Source organism: Haliaeetus albicilla, chromosome W, assembly GCF_947461875.1.
Source record: "Haliaeetus albicilla chromosome W, bHalAlb1.1, whole genome shotgun sequence".
NCBI lineage: Eukaryota > Metazoa > Chordata > Aves > Accipitriformes > Accipitridae > Haliaeetus > Haliaeetus albicilla.
This window is the reverse complement of record NC_091515.1, coordinates 14,100,750-14,117,256: the sequence shown is the minus strand read 5'-3', so window position 1 is coordinate 14,117,256 and position 16,507 is coordinate 14,100,750. Positions and strand designations below refer to the sequence as shown.

Here is a 16,507-nt window from a genome sequence, read left to right as displayed (position 1 = left end):
TGCAGGTTGAAATGAGGTTCTAGCCCCAGCAAACAGTCAGATGTGTGTAGAGAAAGTTATGTAGATGGTATTTTTAACCTAAAAAATTTCATATATTTATTTGCTTTTTCCCCCTCACATTCCTCTCACCAAGTATCAGCTTCACATCTTGCTTTGTTCTACCTATTAAAGTACAATTGTTAACACTGTTGGTTGGGAAGAGCTGCTAGTAGGTAGATAACCCTGTTAGTGCATCCTGGAGAAGCAGTAGTGATGGACTGTTGCCTCACAGTCAATCTAAGAGTTGCTGTCAGGAGGAAAGTGGAGCCAAACTAGCACAGAACTAGAAGCTCTTAGCTCTAAAAACATCCAAGTTAATATTAGCAGGTAATTTTATTATTGTCTTGGAAGGTGTTTCCAGTTTGCACAGGCGGACTTGTAATGAAAACGTCAATGTAAACCTATTTCTAATGCCCAATTAAAATACATTTACATGGATTTCTTCTTTCCCCCCCCCCCCCTTTAGGTCTGTTATTTTTCTTACGATGGAAAGGCTGGTTGTCTATCTACTGGTTATTAGCACAGCCGTGAAGGCCATGATGTGTCCCAAAAGATGCATGTGTCAAAACCTGTCTCCATCCTTCACAATTCTCTGTACGAAGACGGGGCTTCTCTTTGTGCCCCCCAGTATTGACAGGAGAACAGCCGAACTAAGGTTAATGGATAACTTTATCACTACACTTAGGAGAAAAGATTTTGCAAACATGACTAATCTAATTCATTTGACACTATCGAGGAATACAATAAGTCAAATCATGCCTTATGCATTTTTTGATCTTAAAGGCCTTCACGCCTTACACTTGGATAGTAATAGACTGACCTACATCAATGAAGATCATTTCAAAGGTTTAATTAACCTTCGACATTTAATACTCAGTAACAATCAATTAAACTATATCTCTCCTGGGTCATTGGATGACTTTACTGAAACAATTGAAGACCTGGATCTGTCCTACAACAATCTCGTTAACGTTCCTTGGGAAACAATTGCCAAACTTTCTAATGTCAATACAGTCAGTTTGGATCATAATCTCATTGAGTTTGTGCCAGAGGGAATCTTCTCAAACCTTCACAAACTTGCCCGTCTAGACATGACCTCCAACAAGTTGAAAAAGATCCCTCCTGATCCTTTGTTTTCCAGAATACCGGTGTACGCCAAGTCTAAAGGATCTCCGCTCTCATCCCTGGTGCTTAGCTTTGGCGGGAATCCTTTGCACTGCAACTGTGAACTCGTGTGGCTGAGACGTCTCACCAGAGAAGATGATCTAGAAACCTGCGCCTCTCCACCAGAACTGATGGGCAAATACTTTTGGTCTATTAAAGAGGAGGAATTTGTCTGTGAACCCCCAATGATAACGCACCGAACCCCAAAACTAACAGTGACGGAAGGCCAAAGCGTCTCTTTGAAGTGCAAAGCTGTTGGCGATCCAGATCCCTACATTCGCTGGATCTCACCCGATGGGAAGCTGGTCTCTAACACGTCTAGGACGATTTCTTATGAGAATGGTACTCTGGATATTTTGGTTACTTCTTTGACTGACAAGGGCACGTTTACCTGCATAGCATCAAATGCTGCAGGAGAGTCGACGGCTCCAGTCAAACTCCTCATTACCCCATACCCTAACCTTGCTAACAGCACCAACTGTGATAAAGACGCGGAGCCTGGCCCCTCAGATATTCTCATATCTGCCAAGTCAAGCTTTCCAAACGAAACGAAGGCTCAGCAAGAGAATGTGGTCATGGTTGCTGAGCTGACGTCATCTTCTGCTCTTATCCAGTGGCCTTCTCAGCATCACCTCCCTGGGATTCGAATGTACCAGATTCAGTATAACAGTTCTGCTGATGACATACTAGTGTACAGGTAACACTACTCACATTCCTATGCTCATACCACTGTGAAGAAGGTAGTGGAAGTAAGAAAAAAGGAGAGCATAGTTTGACATATTCTGTGTAACAAGAGCTATCCTGCAAAGAGTAACTGTAAATGAGGGGATGAGGAGGCAATGGCTGCCTTAGACTTTGCTTGTTATACTCCCATTTTTGAGTTACACTATTAAAACTAATAATACATCTGCTTCTGCGCTGCCTCTTGAGGATCTCTTTACAGACATAATTAAGTTTCATAGTCCAGTTTAACAGACCAAGTGAAGCTGATGAGCAATATCTTAGTTGTTAACATTTAAGGAAATTGAGATGGAGATTTTAGTTACCTTTTATGCTGATTAAGTGTAATTATTTTACTTAAAAATATGGGGAAGAGAGAAGAAATCGAGATGCCCAAAGTTGCGAGATGCCCAAAGCTATGTTCTACCTATATGGATATGGCCTTACCATGTTAAGCCAAACCTTCAGCCCATATCAGTTGCTGCGTGGTTCCTTTTCTCCACTTTTGTGGTGTCATAGGGATAAAACTCACTGGTATGAATTGGACACCACATGGAAAGTTTTAGGTTATGTATTTGTGCAGTTTTCACATTTGTCCGCTGAAGTAAAATTTACTTGGGAATAACTATTTAAGTCTCAGTGGACAGCATGCAGATTAGGTTTATAGCTGCTCCCTCATGCAAGGCTGGTTGAGTTTCTGATTATCTGCCTTTCTGTTTATAGGCTTTTGTTTGGGATTAACCAAGGGTGGAAGGGATAAGGAGGGGTAGAATGACTTGAAAGTGGGAGCTAGCATTTGATTTGGATTTAGTGTTTCATAGTTGTGTGCTTCGTAAGGATGATAACTTCTCTAAACAGAGTGATAATGATTTTTCTAATGAGTGATAATGATTTTTTTCTAATGTAATGCTACTGGTTGCACTAAAGTTTGGAGTAAGCGAAAGGAGAATGATATCTAATAGCTTCAGAAATATACCTGAAAGTTTGGGTTCAAATCTAGTGCTTTGGTAAGCAGTCTCCTAAGGAAAGGAATGTAGGATAGTCGTTCTGCTGCAATTCCTATTTCAAATGCCTACCATTGCAAGCAAATTCTTGTAAAAAAAAAAAAAAAAAAGGAACTGTGTATGAAAATTGCATGAAGTCCTTGAAACAGATGTTTCACTTTACAGTCACTTGGGATTTTCAGAAGTCTCATGTTAAAATGCCCATCCCCATAGTCTCTTTGAGGAAGGATGCCATCCATCCTCCCGTTGTCACAGCTACGAGCTAGAAAGGAAGCAGGAGGACTCAGGGTAAGCAAGGGTCTCTTAAGAGGGGGTGGGAGGATGCCTTGTTGGGATCTGACAGGGATAGTGAGGAGCCGGCTGGAAGATGAAGCCTCATTTAATTGTCAGCTGTGAGAACATTTGTGACATTGCTGTTTGAGAGAAGTGCAAAGTTGCGAAATGAAGGGAAATGTGAAGTGGAGATGTCTCGATAGCTGTGACTGGGGTTTCTAAAGGGATTTTATTCAATTCTCCCACTAGAAAGTGAAATGAAGCAAGCAAAGTGAGAAGCAGCTAGAGCTGGTGGGTGCATCGCAGGCACGGCCAGTAGTTTAAGAGAGGAGTTTAATGGGATTTTTCATCCTTTGCCATAACAGCTGCTCAGCCGACTTGGCAGCCTTCATACAGTTGCAGCAATTCATTCTCAATGAGTTTTAAACTTCCCAAAGTCTCTAAAAATAAATGAGTGACTAGCGTGGTAGCTTGTTAATAAATCTATAGACTTGAATACTGCTGCTGCTGAATGGCCTTGTTCCTAAAGAAGAAATGGGGAAGAATACTATATTTCCATGCCCCTTTCTTGGCCCAGATTCCTGTTAACCAAAAGGCTCAGGTTGGTAACAAAACCATAAAATACTTGATGCTTCAAATCACAGAGCAGTGATTTCAAATAATACAATGTAATAGACTGTAGTATAATGAATGTCTCAAAGATGAAAATGTGTGCATTCTCATTCAGTTCCCACAGTGAGTAATCATCAAATATAGATCCTTAAAGGAAGTTTTGTGCTAAAGTGAGAGGAATGGTAATTGGGCAGCAATTCTGCATTTGCAGTTATCTGAACAACTGCTACTTCAAGTTATGCTATAGATGTCGGAGTTTTTTAAGGTGAGCGCGTTAATCTGCACTGGAGAAACAGGAGCCCCCCAATTTGTTTGCTGATCCTTTGCATGGTCAAGATGCATCTCGGACTCCCTGTTTCTGGTAAGATATACAAACATCTCTTTCACGGAGTCAGTCTTGATATATGAAGATGTAAATAGATGTGCAGTAGCATACCCAGCAGTGGCCATGCTTCAGTGCTGCCAAAGGAGTTTTACAGAAGGTGAAAAGCTTCCTTCTACCTAGAGGACACTGTGTAATTTATTTCTGGCAGGCAATAGCTTGCTGCCTGGAAAAAAGTATTAAGCGGTGCAGGATGCATCAGAAACCTGTCGCTTCTGTCAAGTTGAGCGGTACCATGAGAAGAGCAGTTGCTATGGCAACTTTGCTTTATCTTGCGAATTTAAGTTACTCCTTTATTTTTCCTCACCTTTCCATTTCCTTCTCCCTCTGGATAGGTAAGTGTGGGTAAGTGCGTGTTCATCTGTGCCCGTGCTAGGAACCTATGGAGGTGAAGGGAGTGAGACGATATTCTTCCTAATTTTCCCTTTGGACTGCAATCAAATTATCCGTTGGTGTATGTGAGAATAACATACGCGCCCTGCACATGGTTACACTGCCTGTGTACACTTGCACATAAGCGCACCATAATTGCTCCTTGTTGTTCCCAGTTTGGGAGATTCACAACACATGGCCACACAGCGATTTTCCCAGTGGTGAATGTGGAAAGGAAAATAGGAGTTGTGCTTCTGACTCTGCCAGTTACTGTTGCCTCAGGTGAGTCACTTAACTCCTCTCTTTCTGTGAAATGGAAACTATCACGCTGACCCATCTCTTGGGACAGGGGTTAGCAAAACTGAAAGCAGACATTATCTATGGAGAAAGAAAATTGCATCAGAGTGAAGCATCTGGCAAGATGAGTAGCAACAATCCAGAATTGGTAAATTAAGGTGCAGGTAGCAATTTGTGGAAAGCATCAGTATTGAAAGTAAGAGCCTTGTTTGTTTTCAGAAGAAAGGTCAGAAACTGTTGTTGTACAGCCATGTATAGAGTGAATCAAGAATCGTAATAGCCACTTTGTGCAGCTTTTCCTTCTCTGAGATATAAACGGATCTGTATTCTTTAAACAGCTTACAGTCTTGATGCTGATTACAGTTCCTGCACAATTTGGACTTCACAATGCTATAATTTTGTTTAACTGTCATCGCTCAAGTGTCCTGCCCAGGTTTCTAGTGCTAGTCTTGGGGAAGAGATATCAGCAGAACTGACCTTTCGATACTAAAATAGTAGTGATGAATATTATACAAGCTTTAGAAAGCAATAATTAGAATCATAGAATCATTTAGGTTGGAAAAGACCTTCAAGATCATCGAGTCCAACCATTAACCATGCCCACTAAATTAATCTGGGAGAGAAGCCATGCTATTTTATTGCTGCTTTGTCATGATGCACACACGTGTTTGTGTGTATGTATAGATGAAAATGCTCCTCTTCTGTATGCTGATAGAGTTCATATGTATCTTTATGAAGATGACTCCTTGCGTTAGGTTATGGGATAAAAGGCTCATCTCCATGGGACCCTGGGCCACCTCTCTCTTGTAGCCTTGCTTGGTGTGCAAGAGAGAAGTGGGGCAGCAACTGATGCTCAAAATGCCCTGAAGGGAACTGCTGGTGCTTCCTCAAATAGCCAGCAAATTAAAAAAAAAAAAAAAAAAGTGATTTTGTATTTCTGAGCTAGGCTGGATAAACTTCAATTTTTACCGCAGTTGATATAAGCAGCAGATTACTAATGCTTCATAACAATCTGATTGATGTCCTAGTCAATTAGAAGCTGGATCTCATAACATCAAAGGCAACAGTCTCCAAAGCATTGAATTTAATCTTTAATAGCTAGTGATCATCTAACTTTAATTAGCTGCAACTACATGCTATAAATTAGAAGATGAGTATTTAATAGTGATGCTTCTCTATAGATAATTGAGAGACTATATATTGCATAAAACTGTTGATAATATGTCCTTGTTTTCTCTGTTGAGAGAAAAACTTAGAAATTGAGAGGCAGACCACTTTTAAGATGGAATACAAAGTACTGTTGTTTAAAGGGCAGAGCTGTCACTCTTGGGGAAAAGGTGATATATTGCCAGATCAATATAGCAATGATTACATCTGTTGCGTGAAAAGCAGTTGGAATCAGCCATGCTACATCTGCTCAAAAATTCTTAAATTAGTTCAGTGCAGTGCAATGGAAAGCCTCAGGACCATGCTAGATTTCAAAGAGTGAAGTTTGAAAGAGGTTTTATAGCTCCTCATCGGTCAGGCATGTGCCGTAAGACTTTGTGTTTCCTTTCTGGGTGCCCTTGACACACTGGACCCTGCACGTGCACCGTAGGGATGAACTCAGGTTTGCAGGGGGTGCAACATGCCTCTCAACCGGTGGAGTTGCTGTGCGCGCATGCAGTAACTGTAGTGATTTTGGAGTACATCAGGATTGCCGTGGTTATCCAGCAAGCCTGCACATGAGCGGTGGCTGTTTGTCAGGAGGAAATCTTGGACAAATGGTCATGTTTGCATTTCTTCACCTAGCCAGCAGTCATTCCTCAAAAAGGAGGATATGCCAATGGCAGTCCAGAAATACGGGAGCCATCTGACATCTGTAAATATCACGTGACTTGTCACTCTTTGGCTTTAATTTTGGTATCTTTTTTCCTTATCTTGCAACGTAGCAGTTGTCATGGCAGTTTCCAGGCGTCTTCAAGGAGTTTCTCCTTGGAAACCTCTTCTTCAGGTTTCCCTTTCTGAGGAAAAACCTTACATTCTCATAGTTGACTGCGTGCTGAGTTAATCAGGATTACCCTTACGAAGTTGGTTTCCTCAAACCACAGAGGTCACTTCTCCATTTTCATTCCCCTCTTTCCCATGCCCCCGTGATCTTTGTTAACGAGGCTGCCCACCTGATCGCTGCTGGAGCTGCATCATGGTTTATCAAAATAAGACCCTGCAGATGCAAATGATGGATGGTAGTTGTTGCGTTATGGAGAGATCATTCAAACGTGGAATATCACTGTCTTGTTTCCCAAGCATTTAAGATGTTGTGCTTTTTTTGGAGGGGGAAAACATCCCTGTTTCCTTTTGTACTGTTGATGCAGAAGTATGGGGTTTTTTAAGAATAGTATGAATAAGAATCAATTGCTGTCATTGCTTCTATCAAAAATTTTGGCATGATTTGTGTGAAAGCTCGATAAATAAGAAACCTGCCATCAATGCTTCATAACTGTCTGTATCTTCTGGTGCACGGTCATTTTGTTTCCAGACTGTAGCATGAACCATGTGAAAATAATTCTTTTGAAAAATGCAGCCAGCAGCCTGGGTTCAGTAACAGTCTAGGATTTTATCCTGTCTTAGGATGGTGGTAGTGGTTGTTGTTTTTACCTCCACAGATGTCATAGATCATATTTGGGTCTCAGTGGGTGTTTCTGTGAAAAAAAACCAGACTCTGTACTGATTGCTTTTTAATCCCTTTAATCAGCTGAGTAAATTAGGTGCTCAGGAGTTTGTTGACAGAATCAGTTCAAAAAGACCTCCTGTCACTGGGTCCCTCCCACACGTCAAATTCCCCATCCCTTCCTTTCATCCCCATCCTTCCCTTCCCAATTCAACAGTTGAAATGGCAGGAAAGAAATTCTGTTTTTCAAACCTTCAAAATGGTGGCGTTGGATTAGGGGTTGGCCAAAGTAAAAGTGATTAATTTGAGGCACTCTGGCCACAGTATTACACTTTCCTATGGGCAGCATCATTGATCAACTAGAGTCCAAACAAAAGACTCCATCTCGATTTCGAGCTGCTCAGTTTATTTTGTTGTTGTTGACAACGTTGCTAGGAAATATTTCCAATCTCACAAAATGATGTTTTGTCAGAAGTTTTGTGAGCAGATTTTGCAGTTGAGTTTTCACCAAAGGGCTTTACTTGTTACTGGCTGACTACAGATGGCAGGGGAAACACTGGCACAGATTACAGTTTATAGATGTTAGTGCTCTTAAACCAGTTATGTTAGCACTCTTCATTTAAATCTGACAGTTACTGTTCTGCTATTGATCCATTTGAAAGATGGTGCTTGTGGGCCAACATGGAGAGTCTGTGACATTAGAGACGTAAGAGAAAAGGTAGTATACTTTCAGCTACAAAAAAAAAGATTTGACGGAATTGTGTCTAAACACCACAGTTTTGGCAGCTTTTATAGGTAATGGGAAGCGAGCTCCTGATGAAACTCTAATGTAAATGAAGAGGTTTTTTTTGAGAGAAAACTGATGGGTAGTAATTGTGAAACAACATAATAACATTTCTCGAAGAATTAAAAAAAGACCAAAAAAACCCCCAAAAGAATAACCAAGTAAAAGGTTTTTGCATCCCTGAAGATTTGAGAATCTCCTGGCAGACATGGGTTTTGGGTTTCTGTATTGCTATTGTGAAATGTCTTTCATGCAAACTAATTATTTAAGTAAATGACTTTGATTGCTGCAAGCTCTTAGTTTGAGATTGAATAATTCCACTAAGAGGTTGATAAGCTTTACCCCACTTAGAATCACAGTGCTCCTATATCCCAGTCACTTGGGGTCATCAAGGGTCATATGGCATCCCGAGTATGTTTCGTAACAAACCTACAACCTAGTCAATGGTGCTTAAACTGTTATTAGGTCAAACTAAGTGCTAATGGAGATCTTTGTTCTGAAGATGCCATTCTCTAAACTGTAGTCTATGGGTTCTGGTAGAATGATAAAGCTTTCAGATGATACGCTTGCTCCCAGTATCTACCCACATGCTTTCTGGCCTTTCCTACAAGTCCTCGCCATTCACCGCAGCCTGGCACTAAAGACCTGCCTTTGTTACAACCACTATACTCAAGCTTGTGCTAATTTGTCAAGCTGATTGAATTTAACCGCTATTCAATCATTTATAGCATTACTGAAATAAAGTAAATATGGTATAGGGAAGACTATACTCTACTGCAGAAGTAAATGCTCTGCAGGCATAAGTGAGAAAATATGCAGAGGTTAACTACTGACATGGCTGTAGGCAGATTGCCTACTCAGTTGTGAGCTGTCCTTACTCATTTGTAGAGGTTTCCTTGAAACTTCCTAAATATGCCAAAATAGCTACCTTTCCCAGGAGACATGTCTGTGAATAACTGCTTAGCCAGTGAAGAAACCTTATCAAGACTGCATGCTTCTCCCTATTCATGGAGCTGAAAATAGCCTTGTATTACCAGAAAAGCTGATAGAAATCAAATATATATTTGGTCTTATTGAACATTTGTACAGAAGATTTGCACAGGAGATCAGAAAGGTTTAGAACCTCCTCTTTTGGGTGACAGCTACTATAAAAGTATTTCAGCAATAGCTGGGCACACTGTAATATAGCATATTCTGTACATAGCTTTCCATGGAAATTAGTCAAATTTCAATACAGAACTCTTCATTGAATAATCCTGACAATAAGGCAATGCAGAAAGTTGTTTGAAAAAAGAAGTGAGCATTAAAGGCTGCTGAATAAGGCAAATAATATGGACATTAAGCTAGAAAACTGTACTTTGCATAATTTTTGCAATGACACCTCCCTCTCACAGATGGGCAGGCTCCTAAAGACTAGAAAGATGCTTTCTGTCTGGTGTTTCCTTTCTATTCCTGTTGCTTAGCTGGTCTTTTAAATGGTGCCCTCTTCTGCAGGGGTGAATTTCCAAAACATTGGAGGTACCCACTTTTCTAAGTACTTGCCCATACTACCCTACACACCCTGCCACTCATAATTATCCAGCCTTGGGGCAGATCTCTGGGTGATCTTCTTAAATAGCTGTTTAACCTTAAACGAGAGCTGAACCACATTCAGAAGTATGCTAATTCCTAGCAGTAGGGCTAGGACCGTGCTGGTCTCAACATCCCAAGAGTATTCAAATTTTTCAAAATTCTCAAACACCATTGTAACTGGACCGAAGGAGAAAGGAGAGGGGAAGAAAGGTACCTCACCCATAGACTGGTTTTCCAAGGAGGAAAGGTAAATGGTATAATTATTAATAGTTTCCCACAGATGGCTCCCGGAGTACAAAGGTGACAATGCTAAGTGCAAATACCGGATTAATCCCACAGCCGATGACTTTATCATACCATAAACCAGTGTTATACCATACATCAAAGCGAAAACCTTAATCCGCCTCCCACGGATGATAAGCAGCAGCACAGGGACTACATACAGCAAGTGAGGTGATACATAACAGAACTTTAAAAACCAGAGCAACAACTCTAAGAACACATAAATCAACAGAATGACCAGCGACTATTAGACCAATATAATGAATGCTTAAAACAAATTTGTTTTAACAAGCTCTGGTCAGGTTTGTCATTATCTCAACCCTTTGGGCCCCACGTTGGGCGCCAAAATGGACTGTCATGGTTTAACCCCAGCCAGCAACAAAGCACCACGCAGCCGCTCACTCACTCCCCCCACACCCAGTGGGATGGGGGAGAAAATCGGGAAAAGAAGCAAAACCCGTGGGCTGAGATAAGAACGGTTTAATGGAACAGAAAAGAAGAAACTAATAATGATAATGATAACACTAATAAAATTACAACAGCAATAATGAAAGGATTGGAATGTACAAATGATGCGCAGGGCAATTGCTCACCACCCGCCGACCGACACCCAGCTAGTCCCCAAGCGGCGATTCCCCCCCCACTTCCCAGTTCCTATACTAGATGGGACGTCACATGGTATGGAATACCCTGTTGGCCAGTTTGGGTCAGCTGCCCTGGCTGTGTCCTGTGACAACTTCTTGTGCCCCTCCAGCTTTCTCGCTGACTGGGCATGAGAAGCTGAAAAATCCTTGACTTTAGTCTAAATGCTACTTAGCAACAACTGAAAACATCAGCATTATTAATATTCTTCGCATACTGAACTCAAAACAGCACCATACCAGCTACTAGGAAGACAATTAACTCTATCCCAGCTGAAACCAGGACAGGGAGGAATGCAGTCCAGTCTGAGCCACGGTGTTCTCATCATGTCTGGTCACTGTGAAATGTGGCTGAACAGAAGACTGAAAAGTTAATTAGATATTTGTCTGATAATTGATAATGGTATATGTTTTAGGAAGGCAAATGTCAAGCCAACCGAGTGGTGCTCTGCGAAGCCCTAGCCACACCTGAGCATCGAGGGCCACGTTCATGTGGTGAGTGTGGGAGAATCACCAGCTACACACTACCAAACATTGTACCTGGAAAAGCAAAGGATAGATGAATTGCTTTCCGGAGTCCTAGTCCAGTGAGACAACACAACCTCGGTGTTTTCTTTGACATGGTGTAACGTTATGTAATGACACCGCTGAATTAATTTGTGGAAAACAAGAAAGAGCAAGGAGCATGACGTACTTTGAGGATTTAGTGGTCAGCCGGTATAGGAGATGTATATCTGCAGAGCAAAAATCACGACAAAAAGCTTGTTCCATAAAGTAACACTTGCAGGGCAGAGAAGGGAGGAGTCTGTTGTTAATGATTGCAACTGGGAGACCTCATTCTGCATTGCCTGCACTCTGAATGAGTAACAGTGGCCATGAGGAATTTCAAGGGCTTGTTCTGCTGGTCTGAAGCAGTTGTTAGCTTTGCACATTTCCTCCTACATTAATGTTGGATTAAATATCTCATTATGTACACACTAGGAGTTGTTTGGGTGTTTCAATTTGACAAATGAATCTTTGTGTAGTTTCCTCTCAAACCCTGTTTTTTCCTGCAGTAAAAATCTCATTAGCCTTAAAACCCAGCACGTGGTCACATTCTTTGGAGGTTGTGAAGCTGCTGTTATAAATTAAGGCTGGGGCAATGGTTATGAGTTGTGGTTTGGGAAATTCAAATCGGACATTTGGGGAAAAATATCTACTAGGAGGGTAGTTTAATGCTGGAATGATGCCTACAGAGCTCATGGAAGGTTTTCAAGTGTTGGCTAGGCAGAAGCGTGGTTGACCTGATCTACTGTTTGTGATACTGCTCTGCGTGGGAAGCTGGGCTAGAGATCTCTGGGGGTCTCCTCCTTTAATGTTTCTATGAATCTGTGATGGCGCATGTACATCGATAAGGGAGTGATTTGGGTTTTTCATAGTCACAGAAATTCAGTTGTTATAAATGAAGTGGTAGCAGCCATGTGTTTGAAGAATGGTCTTCTGAAGGTGTAGCTCTTCTTTCTTTCCAGTCTAAGCATTGTAGAGTCCTTAGTCCCATGGATGACTACTTGGAAAAGACCGTATGACAAGCAGTTAGTCTTCACCACCACCACCACCTTTGTGGCCAGGAGAAGGCCACGTGCCCACCCACTATAAATGGATGTAGTTTCACCGATTCCTCTGCAACAGTGCTACTTTACTCCAGTGAGGAATTTGAGCCAAACATATGGAGAGCTGATCTGCAATGAGATAATGCGATTCGTACGCTTATGACTGGGGTCTGGGAATTTGTAACATAGCATATACTCTTCTTTTGGGATCCTTCTCATATGTTGATTTAGTACCAGTGCTACTTTGTGGTAAGGGAATATTTGGAATTGACATGGAACAATCTCAACGGTAGGGTTGCATCAAGGTAAGGAATTCAGTAGATGCTGTTATTGGGCTACAGAAGATACCACTTAGTTGCAAGTGCGTATGCTTTGCTCTGATTGTTCTTACCAGTCACCTGATTATGAGACACTGAGCATCACAGAGCTGTTAGAAGATGGAAATAAGGTTAATCTGTAGACCACAGGTTTGATTTTGCCTTTTTCCCTCAATCTTCAAAATGTGCTTCCTGTGTATATAAAATTGCTAAAATACATTTTACAGTGTTTAGTTTTATCCTTTTCTGCCATTTAAGTCCTTAAGTATGTTGCTTTGGTTCCTTTATGTTTTTTTGAAAGGCTGACCATATTCCATTCTGCATAGGGCATGTTATTCCCTTTTATGCTGAAACTGTGGAAATTTAAGATAATGCAGATCAAAACAATAGATCAAGCATGACTTCTCTGGCCATTGGCAAGCGTGTGCACTCTAGTCCATGTTTGTTTGAAATAGCCAAGGTAAAGATATTGCCATCACTAAAATCTGTATCTTCCATATCTACTGAAAAACCTAGGGAATGATAGATTTTTGCTGCTTGGTCCAGTTGCCGTGCTCATCTTCTGCTCTGTTAGTTTCCTCACAGTGGCATTGATAGTCAAAGGAGCTCTCCTTAGGCTCAATCAACTTGGATGTTTACTGTACTCATTTTCTCTTCCAGGATGATTCCAGCTGCTAGTAAATCCATCTTCTTGACTGATCTGGTTGCAGGACGCGAGTACAACCTCTGTGTTCTTGCTGTTTATGATGACAGATTGATATCTTTGACCGCAACCAGAGTGATCGGATGTGTGCAGTTTACAACCCAGGAAGAATACAAACAGTGCCGATCCCTTCACGCACAGTTTCTTGGAGGAACCATGATCATCATTATTGGGGGTATCATTGTGGCTTCAGTTCTTGTTTTCATCTTCATCCTCCTCATGAAATATAAAGTCTACAACAACCACCACAAAAATAAAACTACCAAAGTTAATAATGTCTGCTCTCAAACCAATGGAAGCCAAAGTGGCTCGATGGCTCGATCCACTTCTAAACTTGCAGAGAGGTGGGAAAGTTTGCACCAGGAATGCTCGGGCTCTTCCATCAAAGGAAAAACTGTCGTAGATTTGGATTGTGAAAAAGTGACTCCAACCAACACAACCTTTTTAACAACTGATGCGTTATCTTAATGGCCATTTGATGGAACAGGACACACCAAGGTGGTATTGCTTGAAACATTTTAATGTGAGTGGTTGTATTTTAAGCTTCACTACTATTGTCTATTTTTAAGATCAGATGGTTTAAAAAATATTTTCTTAATCTGTATACAGTTCTTGCATTCTTAACTATTTTGTTTCAATGTATTAAATATAAGTGTGTGATTTACAAGATTTTTTTTACTGGTTCTTTTATAGCATATACCTCTGGTATCAAGGCAGCAGCATAGCTAAATTCTACTAGGTTTGACTTTGGTGAAATGCACTATTTTTTCATTTGGTTACCAACCAGCAGCAAAATTGTACTCTCAGGATCCTCAGACTTCCTTTCTCATGGCAGAGTCACTTAGCAGCTTAAACTACTCATCTCTTCAATGAATGATTTGTTCTAAGAAGTTACTAGTTTCTCAATACTGAGTTATTTTTGCCATAGGTATGTTGTATGTGTGCTGCTCACAAAAGAAGTAAAATTAGCAGAAGTTGCCCACAGGAGAAAAAAAATAATATATATATATACTCTTAAAAAAAGGAGACAGAAAATTGAAGTACTTTAAGTACTTTAGCATATTCTCTCAATTATTCAGTGGCACAGAAATACGAACTCATGTTGTTTGCTTTGTAACAGCTGTTATCTGTTGAGACTGTGCCTTTGAGAAACCTCCTCTTGTTCTTGGTAGTCAGATTTACCTTTGTTTGGGCAGGAAGACGGCCTGGTTTTGTCCTTTCTAAATTGTAAAACTTCACAAACCGATTGAAATTAGATGTGTTTCACTGTGCACGTTTTTGCTATGCTGAAAACCATGCCATAATCTCCCCCTCTGAAAGCATACTGGTAAAGGGTTTTTTTTCTTTTTTGTTGGTAAAGTTGTTGATTGAGGACCCACAGATTAAAGCTTCTGTGTCCTGAGGCACATTGCACTATCTCACTGTGACACTGCATCTTCAGATGGCTTTTATATCAGTCTCTTATTTCTGTAATAATGCATGAAGTGTAATGTAAGTGGCTGATAGATGAATTATGTGAATGTGTCTGGTCAAGTAATTTTAACGCATCATATTGAATAATGAAATGTTCCTTTTGTTTCAAGGGATACTGTCAGATCAAGGTGGGCCCAAAGTTTAGGTTTTGAAATAACTTTTACAAAGCCTACGAGGAGCCGGTAACCTCAACTAAACAAAATGTCCCCTCTGCCATCCTCATTGGTTGGTGATTTATTTTTTTTTGCATTGTTTTGATATTTGGCTTTGAAAGCAAAACAAGAGAAAACATTATTACCTTTTATTTATTAAACCTCAAGAAATGGAATGTGAAAGCAATTGACAGGAGAGGCTTGCAAGCTGAGGGACTGGCTTCTGTCTTTTAAGGTGATTGTGTCACAACTTGGCAATTAACAGAAAGAGAAGTATTTTTCCTAAGATTGTCCCTTTAACAGACTCAAAATATTTCTCCTGTTTGGATATGAAAGAATGGACCAAGAAAAGTTACCTGGCAGACAGCCAAAGGCTGTTTAACTACACAGCAATTAAGTACTATCTTTTAATAGAGTTAGTCTTGCAAACTGCCGAAGTACAAGGCATTTTTTGATGTTTCTGTGATGCACAGATTTGCTGAGGCCTATGTTCTGTTTTGATACTCAACCATAAATGGAGGAAAAAGTAATTTGAAGGGATTCTGTTATCAGGCATATTTGTGACAGTGAGGTAAGACTATGCAGCTACACTCATGTTAGTTTTCTTTAAAAAAAAAAAAAAAAAAACCCTATATGTGCAACTGTGCAAATGGATGCTTCTTGTTATGGAGATGATGATGACTGTGTCCATGCTTTCCTGGATTTTCCTCTGGCTTTTGTCTGCCTTCCAGGGCTGCAGACTCATCACTGGCACTCCTAAGGTACAACCTCCTGAACCTGCCCATGGTCACTGATTTGAAATGCTCTTGTAATCCCCACCTCTTCCAGCGAGCAAATTTAACTCGTCTTTGGCCAGACACAAAATTCAATGCTGGAATTTGAACATGGTTTTCTTAATTACTGCAGCCTGATTGCTATGAGTACCATGAGTGGCTCAACCCACCTGTACATTAAATCTGTTTATTGGTAATATCCTGCTATTTTCTGCCAGTAGCAATTTCTGTCGTGCCCTTTTATTTGGTTCCTACTTGTTAAATATGAAAATGCTGCATGGCTGAGCAGCGTCAGGTGGGGTTCAGGGACTGTAGCTGCAAATGGTCTATTTTGACACTTCATAGCATGTATGTACCTAACATGGGTATCACAGCAGCCAAGCCTACCCCTTTTGCTGGCCCTTGGACCACAGGCAGAGATGGCATGTTAGTCCGTTCTCTAACTGCTGTTCTCTCTTGCTCCCAGGTTGTCCATTTTATCGTTAGAAGAGCGTCAAACTAGTATGAGCTGTGCTAGCAGCATCCTTGCCTGCATGCAGTAGCAGGGGCATACTGGATTTAAGCATTTCTCCCTTGGAAATGGAATTGGGGTTTGGTGTGTTTCTCCAGGTTGTTTTAAGAGGTTGAGGTTATTGGAGAATGACTCTTAACTCCTGATGTCTCTATAACAGAAGCATAAAAATGTGGAAAGCAGCAGGAAGCTGCTTC

The 16,507-nt window shown here is 40.8% G+C and overlaps 1 protein-coding gene across 1 annotated transcript; it reads left to right on the top strand.

Moving 5' to 3' along the window:
- The first annotated feature begins 509 nt into the window (after positions 1-509).
- Positions 510-13,885, top strand: LOC104312301 (leucine-rich repeat and fibronectin type III domain-containing protein 1-like protein). The gene is made up of 2 exons (XM_069774981.1): positions 510-1,900; positions 13,359-13,885. The coding sequence occupies exons 1-2, from the start codon at positions 525-527 to the stop codon at positions 13,867-13,869; spliced, it is 1,887 nt and encodes a 628-aa protein (XP_069631082.1). The 5' UTR covers positions 510-524; the 3' UTR covers positions 13,870-13,885.
- Positions 13,886-16,507: the final 2,622 nt, after the last annotated feature.